General features: G+C 39.9%; 2 protein-coding genes across 2 annotated transcripts in view; one reads left to right on the top strand and one right to left on the bottom strand.

Annotated features, from left to right (window-relative positions):
• LOC114283703 (cellulose synthase-like protein G2) overlaps window positions 1-11937 on the top strand; it is a 50076-nt gene extending 38139 nt beyond the window's left edge. The window contains 5 exon segments of the mRNA XM_082896197.1: window positions 8442-8567; window positions 9794-10237; window positions 10728-11075; window positions 11252-11276; window positions 11279-11937. Of these exon segments, the coding sequence (XP_082752323.1) occupies window positions 8442-8567; window positions 9794-10237; window positions 10728-11075; window positions 11252-11276; window positions 11279-11796 (1461 nt within the window). The 3' untranslated portion in view covers window positions 11797-11937.
• A 378-nt stretch (window positions 11938-12315) lies between these two features.
• Window positions 12316-14701, bottom strand: LOC114283702 (putative E3 ubiquitin-protein ligase RHA4A). The gene is made up of 3 exons (XM_028226581.2): window positions 13841-14701; window positions 13651-13736; window positions 12316-12963 (listed from the first exon to the last, which is right to left on the bottom strand). The coding sequence occupies exons 1-3, from the start codon at window positions 14060-14062 to the stop codon at window positions 12621-12623; spliced, it is 651 nt and encodes a 216-aa protein (XP_028082382.2). The 5' UTR covers window positions 14063-14701; the 3' UTR covers window positions 12316-12620.
• Between the last annotated feature and the right edge of the window lie 2414 nt (window positions 14702-17115).

Raw genomic sequence — 17115 nt, forward strand, 5'->3', positions numbered from 1 at the left:
CGAGCTTACAGGGATATCGCACTCCTCCTTGTTCGCCTCTTCAATACCTTCCACATCAAGTACATCCCTCGGGCGGAAAACTCTAAGGCGGATGAGATGGCTCAGTTGGCTTCTGCAGACCAGTCCGACCTCAGCCATGGTGTCCGCCTCGACTACCTAGCCTACCCGGCCATTTCCCCCAACCAGCAAGAAGTACAGTTCCTCAAAAATGAACCCATCCCCTGGGCGGCAGACATCTTCCTGTATCTAACAACAGGGGGACTTCCAAATGACAAACAGCAGGCCGCCAAAGTCAGGACCCGATCGTCCAACTACATTCTTGCCGATGGTCTTTTATACAAAAGGGGTTTTTCACACCCATACCTGAGATGCCTCAATCCTGCTTAGGCGACCTACGTAATAGGAGAAATCCATGAGGACGTATGTGGTAATCATTCGGGTGGCAGGTCCCTAGCCCACAAAATACTTTGCACTGGTTATTTCTGGCCTACTCGCAACCAAGATGCAACAGACTTCGTGCTCAAATATGATAAGTGTCAACGTTTTGCCAACATCCCCCACGCTCCTACAGAATTGATCACACTCTGCAGTCCCTACCCATTCGCCAAATGGGGAATCGACCTAGTCGGCCCACTACCCACTGGCCGAGGCCAGACTAAATTCGCCATTGTTGCCATCGATTACTTCACCAAATGGGTGGAAGCAGAACCCCTTGCCACAACTACCGAACGAGACATGACCCGATTTATCTGGCAGTCAATCGTCTGTAGATTTGGCATTCCTCAAGCCATCGTCTCCGACAACGGTAAACAATTTGACAATGCCAAGTTCCGAAAGTTCTGTGAAGAGCTTCAAATCGAGCCATGTTTCTCCTCCCTAGGCCATCCCCAAGGCAGTGGCCAAGTTGAGGTCACCAACTGTTCTCTCCTGAAGATCATCAAAACTAAGTTGGAAGCTACTAAGGGACTCTGGGCTGAGGAACTACCGAATGTACTCTGGGCCTACCGCACTACCGCTCGAACTCCCACTGGGGAGACCCCCTTTCGCTTAACATACGGCGCTGAGGCGGTCATCCCAGTGGAAGTCGGTCTTCCTACCCCAAGGGTTCTACATCCGAATCCCGAACTGACCGATGAGCTGCGTCGGGCATACCTAGATCTGATTGAAGAGCTCCGAGAAATAACTGCAGTTAGACGGGCCTTATACCAACAGAAAATGAGAACACACTACAACCGCAGAGTCCGACCAAGGGAGTTCGCCGTGGGGACCTTGTTTTGCGAGAAATAACTCTTGCCACCAAAAACCCAACTGAAGGCAAACTGGCAGCCAAATGGGAGGGACCTTACGTTGTGAAAGCCAGACCACGTCCGGGCACTTACCGACTTCAGGACATGGAAGGTCGAGACCTCTCCCATCCTTGGAACGCTGAACATTTGAAGCGTTATTTTCAATAAAAGTTGTATCTTTGTATCGTCCAAAATGTTGTATGTTCTTTTTGACAATCTATGTTCTCATTTTCTCCTTATAGTGTAAATTTATGACCCCATGGGCTACACTTTGTATAACAGCAAGCTTATGTCTCAGTTATCTGTGATATTCCAATAACGCTTTGATTGCAGTGTCAGCCAGACTGAGCACAAAAAGCCTCAGCCAGACTGAGCATGAAGAGTTCGGCCAGACCGAGTCACTTAAAGTCTCAGCCAGACTGAACACAAAAAGCCTCAGCCAGACTGAGCATGAAGAGCTCGGCCAGACCGAGTCACTTAAAGCCTTAGCTAGACTGAGCACAAAAAGCCTCAGCCAGACCAAGTCACTTAAAGTCCCAGCCAGACTGAACATAAAAAGCCTCAGCCAGACTGAGCATGAAGAGCTCGGCCAAACCGGGTCACTTAAAGCCTCAGCCAGACTGAGCACAAAAAGCCTCAGCCAAATCGAGTTACTTAAAGCCTCGGCTAGACTGAGCGTAAAAAGCCTCAACCAGATTGAGCATGCAGAGCCCCGCTAGACTGAGTTACTTCAAGCCCCAGCCAGGTCGAAGCCACCATTGCGACTTCATGATCATAAGCATAGTGGCCATACATCGTCACATTCCAGTCCAACGTTTTCCAAATCTGACTCGTTCCTCGCTGGGTCAGGATCCATAAACCTCGCTGTGCATTAAAATTCACTCTGCATTGAGTTCTTCTCACATTCACTCTGCATTGAGTTTTTCTCAAATTCACTCTGCATTGAATTTTTACAAGTTAAAATTCACTCTGCATTGATTTTTCCTTATATTCTACACTTCACAATGATTTATACATCAGCCTTATACAGGTCGCCATTCCCATTCATTTCAGATGCGCAAACAAAAGCAGTAGCATGAAAACAAGACTCAAAATTTTATTTATTCACAAACTTGTACATAAGTTTCTTACAGTCATTCAAAAAAAAAAAAAAGGAAACACAAAACAAACCCTAAGTACAGGTTTTGTTCACATCAGTCACTCCTCCTCACTTGACATAAGGTCTTCTTCTTCAACGCCCTTATCTAGGGGGTTCTGGGCCACGTCGTCTTCATCAATCCTTACACTGCTAAGGTCCAAGTCTGGGAACAGTTCTTCTGCCTTCCGCTTGAACATTTTCCAGCCACTGTCCCAAAACTCAGCCATTTCGTGTTTATAGAAGTTTGACCGCTGGAAGCTCTCAATAACTTTTGCTTCAGTCCTGCCTCAAACGGTTGTTCCCGACGGGCCCGCCCCCCCAGACACCTCCCTTGCCAAATTGTTGGCGACCGCGGCGTTGATCGCCATCTGGAAGTCAGCAGACCCCTTGAATTGCTCTACTGCTGCAATGCACAGATCGGGGTATGCTGCCCTTTTAGAGGCTGCCTTGGTTTTTTCTTCCTCCAACTCCTTCTGCAATCTTGCCTTCACCTCCATTGCCCTAGCACGCTCATCCTCCACCTCCTTTTGCAGCCCAGCAATCTTCACGTCCGCTTCATCCTTCTCTTTGATCTGCTGGGCGCGCAGTTCTTCATTGTTGATCATAGCCTCTTCAAACCGCTCGGTAGCGACCGTACAGGCATTCTGAGCATCCCCCAACTTCTTCTGCTCGCCAGCCAGCTGGAACTCGAACGACACTACCTTGCGGCGTTCGTCCTCTAGCTCCAACTTGACTGCAAGCAGCTCAGCATGGGCTCGAGCGGCAACATTACACTGAATGATTGCCAACACTTCCATTTTCTTCACCTTCTCAGCCTCCTGCCAACCCCTGGCACACGCGCCTCGCGCAGCTTTCTTCTAACTTGCACTTTCCTTCTTGAAACTTGCAAGTTGGGCCTTAGCCTTTTCCGACTTGACATTCGCAGCCGCCGTCTTTCTCAGCAGAGCCCCTGCTAAGGTGGTTACCTCCATTTGGGCAGAGAAAACCCCCTTAGCAACTCAGCTTCATTGAGCCTGGCCACCGAGCGCACGGTTGCGTCGTCCACAACCCCCACAAGGTGATCTGCAGCCGCCCTGGCTAGGCCTTCTTCTCCCTCCAGCCGCCCAGACACTACGCGAGCGTGGTAGATAGCAGTCATCAGTCTAACCCCTTCTCCTTGGGGCGCTGGGCCCCCCTTAGGCTGCGGCTCCATCACTTCCTTAAGGTCAGCTAACCCACTCTCCAATTGCACCTTGGGGTCGGGGGCGCTTATCTGCCCTTCTTCCTCTGGGACCCCTTGACTCTCCCCCTCTGTGCCTCTGGGGCAACCACCATTTGTGGAGTAGCCTCCACCCCTTTCTCCCCTCTCTCCTCCGCCATCGAAGTGCCCTCACCACCCAACCTAGCCTTCTTTGACCCAGGCGCATCTGAGGCTCCCTCAGGGGCAACCCTCATCTTCTTCTTCTTCTTCAAGACCTCCCCCTCCTTGTTTGCCCTTTCCTTCACTGGATCAACGGGGGGCGGTCGTGGCACAAAACTGCCCAAGTCTTTTTCCCCCAGCGGTTTGGGGCGTGGTCTAATTCTTTCCCTCGTGACCGGTTTTGATGGGGGGCCTAACTGCGCTTCTTTGAACTTATTGGCTTTGGCAAAAATGGTCTGATCCTCCGCCTCTTGCGCTTTCCTTTTCTCCTCAAGCTCTGTCGGTGCCAGATCCCCACCGGTCGGCTGAGGGCCTAATCCTGCGGCAAACAAAGCTGACGGCTGAACGAGGTCGTCCCATCTGACCCCCTCCTTCTCCCTCCATACCTTCACTTTCTTCACCCTCTCCTCCGCTGCCGCCCCCAGCTTTGGCTCCATAGACTTGGTGGGCACTCTTCACACTGTGCGTACTCTAACTCCGCCGTTCGCGGATACGTAAAACCACTGCGGCCTCCATCCCTTAATTGATGACGGCAACCCCGCCACCAAACCCCTTCCTACCGCCGCCTGCAAAGTGACCCAAGTTTTTTGCTGGCCCGAGGCCTTATAGCAGGCAAAAAACTCGTCTACCGTTATGGCCGCTCCCTCGTTTGCCTTCGGCCATGCATTTGCACAGGTCAGTACAATCTTCCATGCGTGGGGCATTAGTTGGCTTGGCGCCACTTCCAGTCGGTTAAGGACATCCACTACCACCTGTGGAAGCAGCAACCTCAACCCCCCCTTCAACGCCTCCTCGTAGAGGGCAAACTCCCCCGGTCGGGAGTCGGATGGCCTCTTCGTTGCTGTCGATAACATTAACTCTATTTCTTTAGGCACCTGGTATTTTTTCCGCATACCCTCTAACTCCTCCGCCGTCACGGTTGACTTGTCGGCCTTCGTATGCCAGTGATCTGACTCAGCCTGGCTAATCGGCTTCGGAGCCGCTATCATTATCAACGGACAAGGTAAACCCGCCGGCTCCCCTAACTTCTCCACTTGCCTCTCCTTTCTATATTGTTCCGCCAGGTCAACCGCGTCATCATCCCCTAGGGGATCAACCCTTGCGGTGGTTGCTTCCTCTTGTGCCATCTCTCTCGTATGTCTTCAAATAGCTTCGGATGCGGGCTCAAGAAAATTCAAGAAATATTGCAGAGGCATATCGTTAGCAAAGAAGGAGCCTACGGTTGGAATGTTTTGATGTTTTGCACATAGATAGGTAAATCGAATAATCCCAAAGGCCCAAGGTTTGCCCGTATTCCAAGGGTCCCTATTAAATTTTGCCAATTTGAAAAAAATTTCAAGACACTGCCAAAACAGTCCTTTCAACACCCTATAATGACCTATCGTTTCACTTCTGGCCCAACGCCTAACCTCCCCCACCACGAGATGCTGCCACATGTACGACCACGATTCACTGCCCCCTTCCCCTACTCTGTCTTTTCCACTTCAAGTCATCACGTGACGCGCCGCCTCTTGAGCCCTGCACCCCACCACCTCGGCTACCCTTCGCGGTCGGCCCTCCTCACGGTCGGTCCCTCCACTCGGCTACCCTTCGCGGTCGGCCCTCCTCATGGTCGGTCCCTCCACTCGGCTACCCTTCGCTATCGGCCCTCCTCATGGTCGGTCCCTCCACTCGACTACCCATCGCGGTCGGCCCTCCTCATGGTCGGTCCCTCCACTCGGCTACCCTTCGCGGTCGGCCCTCTTCATGGTCTGTCCCTCCACTCGGCTACCCTTCGCGGTCGGCCCTCCTCACGGTCGGTTCCTCCACTCGACCACTTCTGGTCGGTCGTTCCTTTCCCTCGACCTTCAATCCCCATTTTCCTCATTATTCCCTTCGTTGGACTAAAGTTGCACCTGGGAATGGGGGACTACTGACGTGGGTAGGCCTACAAAGGCCATAACCCACTATGAACAACCCAAGCCTACCACTTAGGGCCCAATCACTACAAGAAAAAACACTGTTGGCGACCACCTATTTTTTTTGGTCGCAAATAGTCCACTTTCTGCGACTAAAATTTAACTTTTGGCAACCACAATTTTTTGGTCGCGGAAAATCACCTTTTGGCGACCAAAGAAAAAAGTTGGTCGCGGAAAGTATACTATTGGCGACCAAAGGCTTTTTTAATCGCGGAAGATCACCTTTTGGAGACCAAAAAAAAAGTTGGTCACGGAAAGTATACCCTTTGGCGACCAAAAAAAAAAGTTGGTCGCGGAAAGTACACTATTGGCGACCAAATACTTTTTTGGTCGCAGAAGATTACCCTTTGGCGACCAAAAAAAAAAAGTTGGTCGCGGAAAGTATGCTATTGGCGACCAAAGGCTTTTTTGGTCGCGGAAGATCACCTTTTGGCGACAAAAAAAAAAAGTTGGTCGCGGAAAGTATACTATTGGCGACCAGAGGCTTTTTTTGTCGCGGAAGATTACCCTTTGGTGACCAAAAAAAAAGTTGGTCGCGGAAAGTTATGGCAGGATAAATTTTAAAAAAAATGATACTACAATAATTACATGCTATTTTTCTATTTAGGCATTAAAAGTTTTATAAAATAATATATAACCCAATTTTTATGGGTTATATATTGTTTTTGCCAAATATGAACAAGAAGTATGTTATTGGCAGAGTGGCAGAGTGGATTGGGTGCATGGTGACTCCTTGGTCAGGAGTTCAAGTCCCAGGGAGCACAAAAGAATTATTTTTTTTGGGTCAAGGCGCTGACTTTTGGCGACCAACTTATCTTTGGTCGCTAAAAGTTTACTTTTGGCTAATATGAATTGGACTTTCCGCGACCAAAAAAGTTGGTCGCGAATGGTCACTTTTAGCGACCAAAGGCTTTTTTGGTCGCAGAAAACTATCTGTGACAAGGCTTTAGCGACCAACTCGCGACCAACATATTTTGGTCGCGAAAAGGTTTTAGCGACCAAATATGGTACTTTTCGCAACCAAAAAGTTGGTCACGGAAAGTGTTTTTTCTTGTAGTGAATGCATAACCCAACTGATAAGGCCCAGCACCATCTGGAAGTCAACATGGCATGAAGGACCAATGATATTCAGACACGTGGCAGGTAAAGGGCAAGCCACATCAGCAGATAAAGATCTGCAAAGTTATTGCCACCGCACATCGTCATAAATGCAGCCCCTTTTTTTTTTTTTTTTTGGTAATCTTTTAACAAACAACTAGTAAGAAATTTATCATCGAATGTGTTTATCACTGCTAAATTTATTATTGAATATGTCTTTGAATCTTGTGTTAATTTGTGACGATGATGATGAGATTTTCTTTTTGTAAATTTTTAACAAATAGTCAGTAATAAATTTAGTCTTCATAATCAAAAATTACAAATCAACATAAGATTCAAAGACATACTCAAGTAAGGTACAACATAGACTTTCGGCTAAGATAACAGGTCAGAAGGGACAACGAAATGATTACCAAAAGATATAAGCAAACGTTGAAGACAAGAAGAATGTTAAACTTTTCTATCACTACTCCGTCTCTGTATTCTACTTCTCTTTCTAACTTGCTCGTCGGAGGATTCGCTGGGAGACTCTCCGTTCCCCATTGAACTCTTGTGTAGATCTTCAGGTAGGCTTGGCCATTCGGACATAGACTTGAGGAGCGTGGATCAGCCCGACCCATTCTACCATCATTAACTGCATCATCAATTTTTATCTATTATTAGCGGCCATGTTTGTACAAAGACAAAGACAAACGAGTACAAAAAATAGGAGAATGATCCCAGGCCGCCCATGTTTCCTGGTTGTCAATGAATATGGATATAAAAAGTTTGAAATTCAAACTTATCAACTCAGATTTTTTTGGTTTGGCGGTTGTTTAGTAAAAATTAAATTTGTGTATTGTAAAATTTATATGTAAAATAAATTTAAATTATAAGATGATAATTTTAAATAATTTTTAACTAATTAAGTTTAATTCGTAATATTATTGATATGATAAGAGCATCCCAGTGATAATGTTTATGGGTGTGTTTGTAATATGTCAACGAAAAGGGGAGAAAAAGGACTTTTTCGTTCCTTGGACATGTTTGTATGTGAATTAACTGACAAAATTCATTTCAGAACTGAGCAAATAAATGAGAGATGGAGAGATGTGGCTATTCATGTGCTAGTGCAAAGAGTGACAGAAAAATAGGGAGAGAGAAAGAAAGAAAGGAGTTGGGTTTTTTTCTTTTTTTTTTTCTTTTTTTAAATTTCTTATCGCATTGTAATGTCTCTATCACTCACACACTCACTAAATTAACAGACGTTAACACAAAAATTGAGTCTCACTTAAATCATCTTTTATCACATATATATATATATATATATATATATATATAACATGTTTAGTTGAATATGCTATGATGGTAATTACTCTATAGCTAAGTCCGGGAAACACTAGGCATCAAATATGTGTACTGATATGACTAGTGTCTCTAGAGAACAATCATTGTACTCCCTGTTTAAAAATAAGGAAATGCATCTTGTTGAAATCAAAAAATTTGAAGGAATATTTGTGTTTCAATTCAAGTCATAGAGAATTAATAGTCTCAGTTGATATAAACGAAGCATTGAAAAACAGGTTCTACTGGAGAGTGGAAAAGACAAGGACAGCAGAGGTCATGCGATGCCAAACCTTATCTATGTTTCCAGAGAGAAAAGCCGATCAACTCCCCACAATTTTAAGGCTGGTGCTCTTAATGTCCTGGTAAGACTACCCCCTAAAGATATATATATATATATGTACATGTATTTCATTATGTGCATTTTCTTTGAATGCATATCCATGTAGGGAAATTTTTAAGTTTGTAAATGCATACATATGCAATTGCACAAGTTTTTACAAATATACGTAATTTACCTCACAAAATTGCGTAAGTTTTCACAAACATACGTAAGTTAATTTATAAAAATTTGAGAAATCATAACTTACGTTTACTTGCGACAACTTACGTGATTTTATGAAGTAACTTATATATATTTATGAGAACTTACGCAAATGCATGTGATATGCACCTTTCACCCCTAAACACTTGTCTTTCATGTATCAAATTCACACAAAATTATTTTTGTGCAACAATTGTATGGACACAAAATTTAATTACACAAAGTGTTCCACACTGTTCTCACAACGGTGTGGCCACACTAGAGATGGGGCATTGGCCTGCTAGTCTGTCTAGTCTAACTCAATATTTTTAAAATTTGAGATAAATTTTAAACTTATAGGACTTCAGTTGGGTTAGGATTTTGAACTTGTTTATTTTTGCTTAAAATTGGAAATTCTAACTCGCTCAGCACATTTGTACAATAAACCAAACTAAACTAAACCAAGCCTTAAGTCCTATCAAATGGGATCGGTTACGTGAATTCTTCTTCTCCACGCGGCCCTATCAAAAGCCATTTTGTTTGTGCACATTTGTACAATATTAATTTAAAATTTTATATTATTTAGTTACATAATAAACAATAAAAATAAAATAGATAAACAAAATATACATATATATATACAAATTTATATATCTTTCTAAGACTTATTAAATTAAAACATTTGTTTTTTTTTATTTGAAATAAAAAAATTTGTTAAAAGACTCAAAACCATGTACAATTAGATTTTTTAGTGCCTAATAAAAGGCCTAAATTAATTTAATAGCCTTCCAAAGACTAAAAAATTAGTAATTTATATACATCAGGTTAAGTATCTAAGCTTGGCATTTAAAAAGTCTTTCAGAATTAGGCTTAAAATTTAGAAAATGCCTGATGTTGGGTCGAACGGGTTTGTGATAGCACACATGTTCTTGTTATATAGTGCCCGAAACTGGCGCGACCTGGTCAATGCCCGCCCCTAGGCCACACTCTTTGCTAGTATTCTGTGCAACTTTTTATAACTGAATTATATGTCGCTAATATTAATATTTTTTTTTGCAAATTATGAAGCTTCGAGTATCGGCGACCATGACCAATGCACCAATAGTCCTAACCCTGGACTGTGACATGTTCTCAAATGATCCACAAACCCCTCTTCGAGCTCTATGTTATCTCTTGGACCCTCACATGGACCCCAGGCTAGCTTTCGTTCAGTTTCCTCAATACTTCCATGGCCTCAACAAGGATGACATTTATGCTTCTGAATTGAAATATATCTTTCAAATTGATTCTCATGGAATGGATGGCTTGGGGGGCCCAGTCCATATGGGCACCGGAGGCTTTTTTCGTCGCCGGGCTTTCTTTGGAGGCCCATTTTCATTTGTTGCCCCAGAAAATCCTGAACTAAGCCCAGATCATGTTGCAAATAAGCCCATCCGGTCCGAAGAAGTATTGTCCCTGGCGTACCGAGTTGCTGGCTGCAATTTTGATGCCCAAACCAAATGGGGCTCCAAGGTAAGACTCCTATGACTTTCACTGTTTTGGATTTCTATGTTCATATTTTAACTATATTAGATCATCTTAATAGGGACGGCAATGGGTTTGGGGTGGAAAAGAAAAAAGAAAAGATAGTTATCCGAGGAGTGATGGAAAGTAACCCCGACCCGATTATGCTTCATATCTTTAAATTTTTTTTTTTTGGATGTATGTAAGTTGTAAAACTAAACGGAGCGGGCTTCAAGTGAGGGGGGGGGGGATCTAGTGGGTGGGTCAAGTATGAGAGCAATATTTGCTAAACGTGGACAGGGTGGGATTAATCAACATACATAAAGGGATTAAGACCCAATATTTGATAAGTAATGTTTTAAATATATCTGCCAATACATATCAAGATTTCGAACTTCTCACCAATATACTGGTTGATATTATCTGATATTGGTCAATATATGACCACACCATAGATACTAATATGTATTCTAATACCGTCATTTTAAACCAATTGCAGGTGGGATATAGGTATGGATCATTGGTTGAGGACTTCTACACCAGTTACAGGCTGCATTGTGAAGGGTGGAGATCCATTTTCTGCCATCCCAAAAGAGCTGCATTTTTGGGGGATGTTCCGGTGACTCTGAATGATGTGCTGTATCAAACTATGAGATGGTCAATGGGCCTCCTTGAAGTGGGCTTTAGCAAGAATAGCCCATTAACCTTGGCCTTACGGTCCTTGAACCCTTTCCATGCCCTCTGTTTTACACACTATTCCTTGTGGCCCATTTGGGGGATTCCAATTACTACGTATGCTTTCTTACCACAGCTAGCTCTCCTCAACTCTTTCTCAATCTTCCCAAAGGTATGTCAACACACTAATTCATGATTTGCAAGATCAATCTATCCAGTGTTTGACATGATTATCAACCGATTGATTTTATGATTGAAATCTATGTACTTGTTTGTGGTGATATTATGTTTGGCTTCATTTGTTTTTAATTATTTTTTTTTTTCATTGAGAAAAGCTTTGGTATGCAGGTCTCAGATCCTTGGTTTTTCATGTATGTTTTCTTTTCCTCGGAGCCTATGCACAAGATTTTATTGACTTCATGTTAGCCGGAGGAACAATCCAAAGGTGGTGGAACTCTCAGAGAATGTGGATACTTAGGGGGGTCTCAAGTTTCACATTTGGACTAGTTGAATACTTGTTAAAGTCCTTAGGCTTAACCAAATTTGGATACAATGTGACAAGCAAGGTGGTTGACAACGAACAAGGCAAGCGATATGAGCAAGGAATTTTTGAATTTGGAGTTGAATCACAAATGTTTTTGCCGATAACAATGGCTGCTATAATCAACTTAGTTTCGTTTGTCTCTGGCATCATTCAAGTCTTGAGCAATGGATTGAGGTTTGAAGATGTGTTTACGCAAGTGTTCATAGCTGGTTTTGGAGTGGTGAATAGTTGGCCTGTTTATGAAGCCATGGTGTTGAGAAGTGATGAAGGGAAGTTGCCTACAAAGATCACCTTGACATCAGTAGTTCTGTCATGGCTTCTTTACTTGGTATCCACTTGGGCATTTTAATATGTTAATGGTGGTTATGATTTTCGCTATTCTATTCTCAATCTTTGTTTTATGTAGTAATTATTGGGGGGAAGACTTGAGCACCAAAATAAAAATAAAAAAGTTGCTCATGCATAATAAGAAAGGGTGAATTCATGAATTTTTCTTTGTTTATTAAATTGTAATTCATGACTTTCAATTGAAGAAATTGAAATTTCGAAACTAATGTTTTTCTCTAACAAAAAAATTGATTCCACATGTGTTAAATGAAGACTTCTATGTAATTTTCAATTTTTTTAGAGGACTATTATCAATACATAAAAAATATGACCTTACCTGCTATGTTACACAACATTTTTGAGTAAAAGAGAGGTTGTGACCCCTATAGTCTACACTTGGTTTCATTCTTAAAGGTGAATGAACAAAATCAGACCCTCCCGAAGCATTATGATCCATTTTTCTCATTTCACTGACTAGTTATATAGCAAAGGATTCTCTATCCCTAAATTTTCTTATCTGTCCTATCTCAAATCACTTGTATCCACTGAAACATATCTTGAAATTATTGCACAAACAAAATTTCAATGATCCAGAAGTCAGAAATGTTTGGGACAGAGGAATCAAGAGATTTATAAAAAGAAGATCATTGACCAATCTATGCGTACTCGCTTTTTTGGTGCATCAGTGATTTTTTGCTCCAACTTGGTATAGAAGGCATGTCCTATGTTCATCAATGACTTTTTGCTCCAACTTTTCAAGAAAAATGGATACCATCCTCTTTCTTTTCCTTTCTAGTTTGCCAAACGGACTGTAAGAGCTACTGAATCTTGATGTGGATATCCCATCTAACTCTCCAAACAAGTAGATGTTCCACCACTAGTACTGGATGATCCTTCCATTAGTACTACCATTTGATGCTCTCTTAAATTATTAGCCATATCTGAGTCAACTCTAACTCCTTGCTCTTGTTGCTCTGGATCAGAAACCATCCGTGGGTTCTGATTGGGTACAACAGGTGGCTGTGATTGGCCACGGCCATTGGTGGTGATGATTCGGCATCTACAGAGTGGACAAGTTGGATTTGAATGGGCCCAGTAACGTATGCAATCAACGTGAAACATGTGTTTACATGTTGGGATCTGGTGCAGCTCCTCCTTCATCTCAAATTCTCCCAAACAAACACTACACCTGTGAGATGTTCATGAATGTGATTAGGTTGATCACATTGACTAACCTGATGACAATTATTCAATACTCTCAAAATGCTATCGTTACATGTGCATGTGGTATTTTTTTACTAATCAAGTTGTATAAAAGAAGATTGATAGGACCGGTCTTGTCTCCATTTCAATTCATCAAGATGAGTTAAGTTATCCCATTTTAAATGTTTTTATTGATTTAAAAATATCACCCCATTTTAAATGTTTTTATGATTGAAAGTACCTCATCTAACATATTGAATTAACAATCTTAGAATACTGAATAATTACTCAGTAACTAATATACTTTTTTCAATGATGAGCACAACCCTTGTCACCATGTAATTTCCACAGATTACATATTTAGATTTTTTTTTTTTTTTTTCGTTTTGATTTGAAAAATATTATACAAATTAACAAATTTAACAAGATTTTTTTATTAACTGATGTGTCATGCAATAATTAAATTTTAAAAATTAAGGCATACTTTAATAATATAATAGGTGTCACATCAGTCCATAAAAATAATTTATAAGATTTTTTTAGTTTGTATTGTATTCCTCTTCGATTTGTACCAAATGAAACAACAAATTATTCGTTAGGATGACAAGCATACTTATCGGGAAGACATTTTACAAACTTTAATGAAAGAAAATATAAAAAAATAAAAACTTACATTGAATCCCTTGTCTTTGATAAATCTTCATCAAACAAGATTATTGGAAGCTTGTCTTTGAGGCTCCCCTTGAAACCCATCTCACTCTACAGACATAAACACAGCAAATAGCTTATATGCAACTCAACTCTTCATGCATGAGAGAGAGAGAGAGAGAGAGAGAGAGAGAGAGAGAGAGAGAGAGTCTTACTGAAGAGGAAAATGGAAATTCAAGTAAGCTCCTTGGTAGAATTGTTTGGGGGGAGGAGACAGAGGCTGTGGAAGCCCTCTTGAGGTAGAACAAATAAAACAAGAGAAAAAGAATTATGGAGAAGAGAATTGGGATTGAGAATATGAAAGCCTGGTATAGTTTAATCTGAATTGATTGAGGATACAACTGAGGAGAGGTTGGAGCTACAGGAGAATAACCCATTAGTATTAATCTTCAATCTTTTCAGAACTTCAAAGGTTAAGGTCCTATGAGATCATTAAAAAGACAACATAGAGATAGGTACAAAGGCCTTTTTCAGTTATATAGCTACTAAAATAAAAATTAAACACCGAATCAAACAATATATATAAATAATAAAATTTATTAATGAGATTCATTTAAAAAAATTATATTAATTTATTTTATGTTTTATTTTGTGGTCTATTTTTATATTTTTATACTTTTTTTATTTTTAAAAAAGTGTGCTCTAAATTGTTAGACAAAGAGAGACATGGATGGTGAGAGAGAGAGAGAGAGAGAGAGGGCTAGTCAGGATTGCAAAGAGGGCTTTTGAGATGAATAGATCAACAAGCCATTGATGACTTTCTATCTTTTTACATGATGGGACAAGCCCATGACTAGCCACTAAGATTTGGGACCCAACAACATGAAGCACTGAAGCAAAGCACATTCTTTAAATGCTAAGAATTCTGATTACTTCTAACTTCCTGGTTGATACAAAGAAAGTTTAAATGATTGGTTTTTGGTAAAAATGTTTTACCAAAGGCAATACCCATCTGATAAGTTTTGTTTGCCTCCTGACAAGCCTTAACTTTTGAGAGAAGCTTATCAATTTCCGTTAGGTGCGTCTGGCTCCATGGGTTTGGTAAAATACTATTTTTTTTTTCTTTTTTTTTCTTTTTCAGTTTTTTTTCTGTTTCAGTTTGACCTCATTTGGGGAGTAATTATTTTAATCAAAATATTAAAAAATACTATAAATTATCACATCATTCTTTCTACTTTGTTACACATCATTTTGTAAAAAGTCAAAAAATTACTAAAATAACTTATTTCCAAATGAGACCTAAATAAGCTATTGTCAAATAATAATAATAATTGTTATGAAATATTTGGATAACCATAAAAAAAGATGCAATTGGAATTCTAATAAGTTTTGCGCCAAAGTAGAAATAGAAAAAAGTTTTATATGTCTCATGTAGTAAACCATATGGTATGATGTATAGTGGTGAATAGTAAAAGTTTTACCACCCATAAATAGGTGAGTTTGCATGGTAATAAAAATATAAAAAAACTATATATTATATGTGTGATTCTTTGTTTCTTCTTTCATTGTGACTCTTTCTTCTTTATTTTCTTTAGTTTTATAATACGTTATCAGTACAAGATTCTATCCAGCTGAAAAGACAAAGTTACTGGATGGTTATAGTAAGTATAAATAAATTCTAAAGCAAAATTTATATTTTCTTAATATGTTTACATGATATTGAATATATTGTTTTTGTTAAATTTAATAAATATGTCAAATCTTTCAAAATTGAAATTTTCAACTCTCGACTTTTCTAAAAAAAAATTATTTATCATAAATTCTTGATGTTAAGATCTACCTTGAGGTAATGAATCTTGAAGATACCATAAAACATGAAAATGAGGCATCCCTGTTGGATCGCGCAAAGACAATGATATTCATTCGTCATCTTCTCCAAGAAGAATTAAAAAATGAGTACCTCATAGTAAAAGATTCACTAATCCTATGGAATAATTTGAAAGAGAGGTATGAGCACCAAAAAGTCGTAATCCTCCCAAGAGTCTATTATGATTGGTTGCACCTGAGTTTGCAAGATTATAAATCAATTAGTGAGTACGACCCTGCTTTATTTAAAATAATCTCTCGATTAAAATTATGTAGTAAAAAAATTATTGAAGAAGATATACTTGAAAAAATATTCTCCACATTTTACGCTGATAATGTGCTCCTACAACAGCAATATAGAGAGCGTCGTTTTTCAAAGTACTCTGAATTGATTTCATGCCTTTTTGTGACTAAGCAGACTAAACAAACTAATCAATTGTTATTGAGAAATCATTTATCTCGTCCAACCGGTTCTTCTTCATTTCCTAAAGTGAATTAGGTTACATTTCATGGTTATTGACGAGGGAGAGGTCATGGTTTTGGATATGGCCGACGTAGAAATAATTACCGAATCCGTAGGGGATATGTTCAAAAAAATAACATGTCATTCCACTAGAAATGGAATAATTCCGGAACATCACAAGAAAAGAAAAAAGGTTTACAAAATAAACCTCTCAAGAATCATGAAAATGCTTGTTACAGATGTGGCATGACAGGGCATTGGTCGCGTACCGGTCATATGCCTAAACATTTGGTGGATCTTTATCAAGTCTCAATAAAAGAAAAGGGAAAATGAATTGAGATGCATTTCACAGATCATTATAAACCTATTGGCATTAATCAACTTGATGTTTCCGATTTCTTTGAAGATTTTGAAGGAAAATTAATCATTTAATTGGTGATAAAAATGTTCATACTGATTAACTTGATTTTCTAGATATCATGATGTATTATCCTATTTTGATTATGATTTTGAAGTTTGTATTTTTAGGTTTAATAGTTTGTATTTTCTTACTTTAAGTTAAGAGAATAATGAATTTCAGTTTTTTATATGCATGACTTTCATTGATGCATTGACTAACTCCAAAATAATTGGTGATGATATCTGTCTAGTGAACAGTGCAACCACACACACAATCTTACGTGATGCAAAATATTTTATACAATTAATCATGGAAAAAACTAATGTCAATACAATTTCAGGTTCTGCAAAACAAAAATTCATATTGATGAAACTTTGTATTCTACCAGATTTGGAAGAAATCTGTTAAGTTTCAAAGATGTATGTCGTAATATTTGTCATATTGAAATTATAAATAAAGGTCAAGAAGCGTATTTATTAATTACTTCAACTAATTCTAGCCAGAAGCGAGATTTAGAAAAACTTCTTCCATTTTCATCTGGATTATATTATACAACAATAAAATAATTGAGCCACATATTGTCATGCACCAGAAGCACTATGACCCAAAAACATTTATGTTATGGCATGATCGACTCGGGCATCCGGGATATATAATGATGTGTCAAATAATTAAAAATTCACACGGACATTCATTAAAGAACTAGAAGATTCTTTTACCAGGTGATTATCTATATTATACATGTTCGTAAGGGAAATTAA

The sequence above is a fragment of the Camellia sinensis genome, chromosome 11 (genome assembly GCF_055761805.1).
Source record: "Camellia sinensis isolate YWXY chromosome 11, ASM5576180v1, whole genome shotgun sequence".
Classification (NCBI taxonomy): domain Eukaryota; kingdom Viridiplantae; phylum Streptophyta; class Magnoliopsida; order Ericales; family Theaceae; genus Camellia; species Camellia sinensis.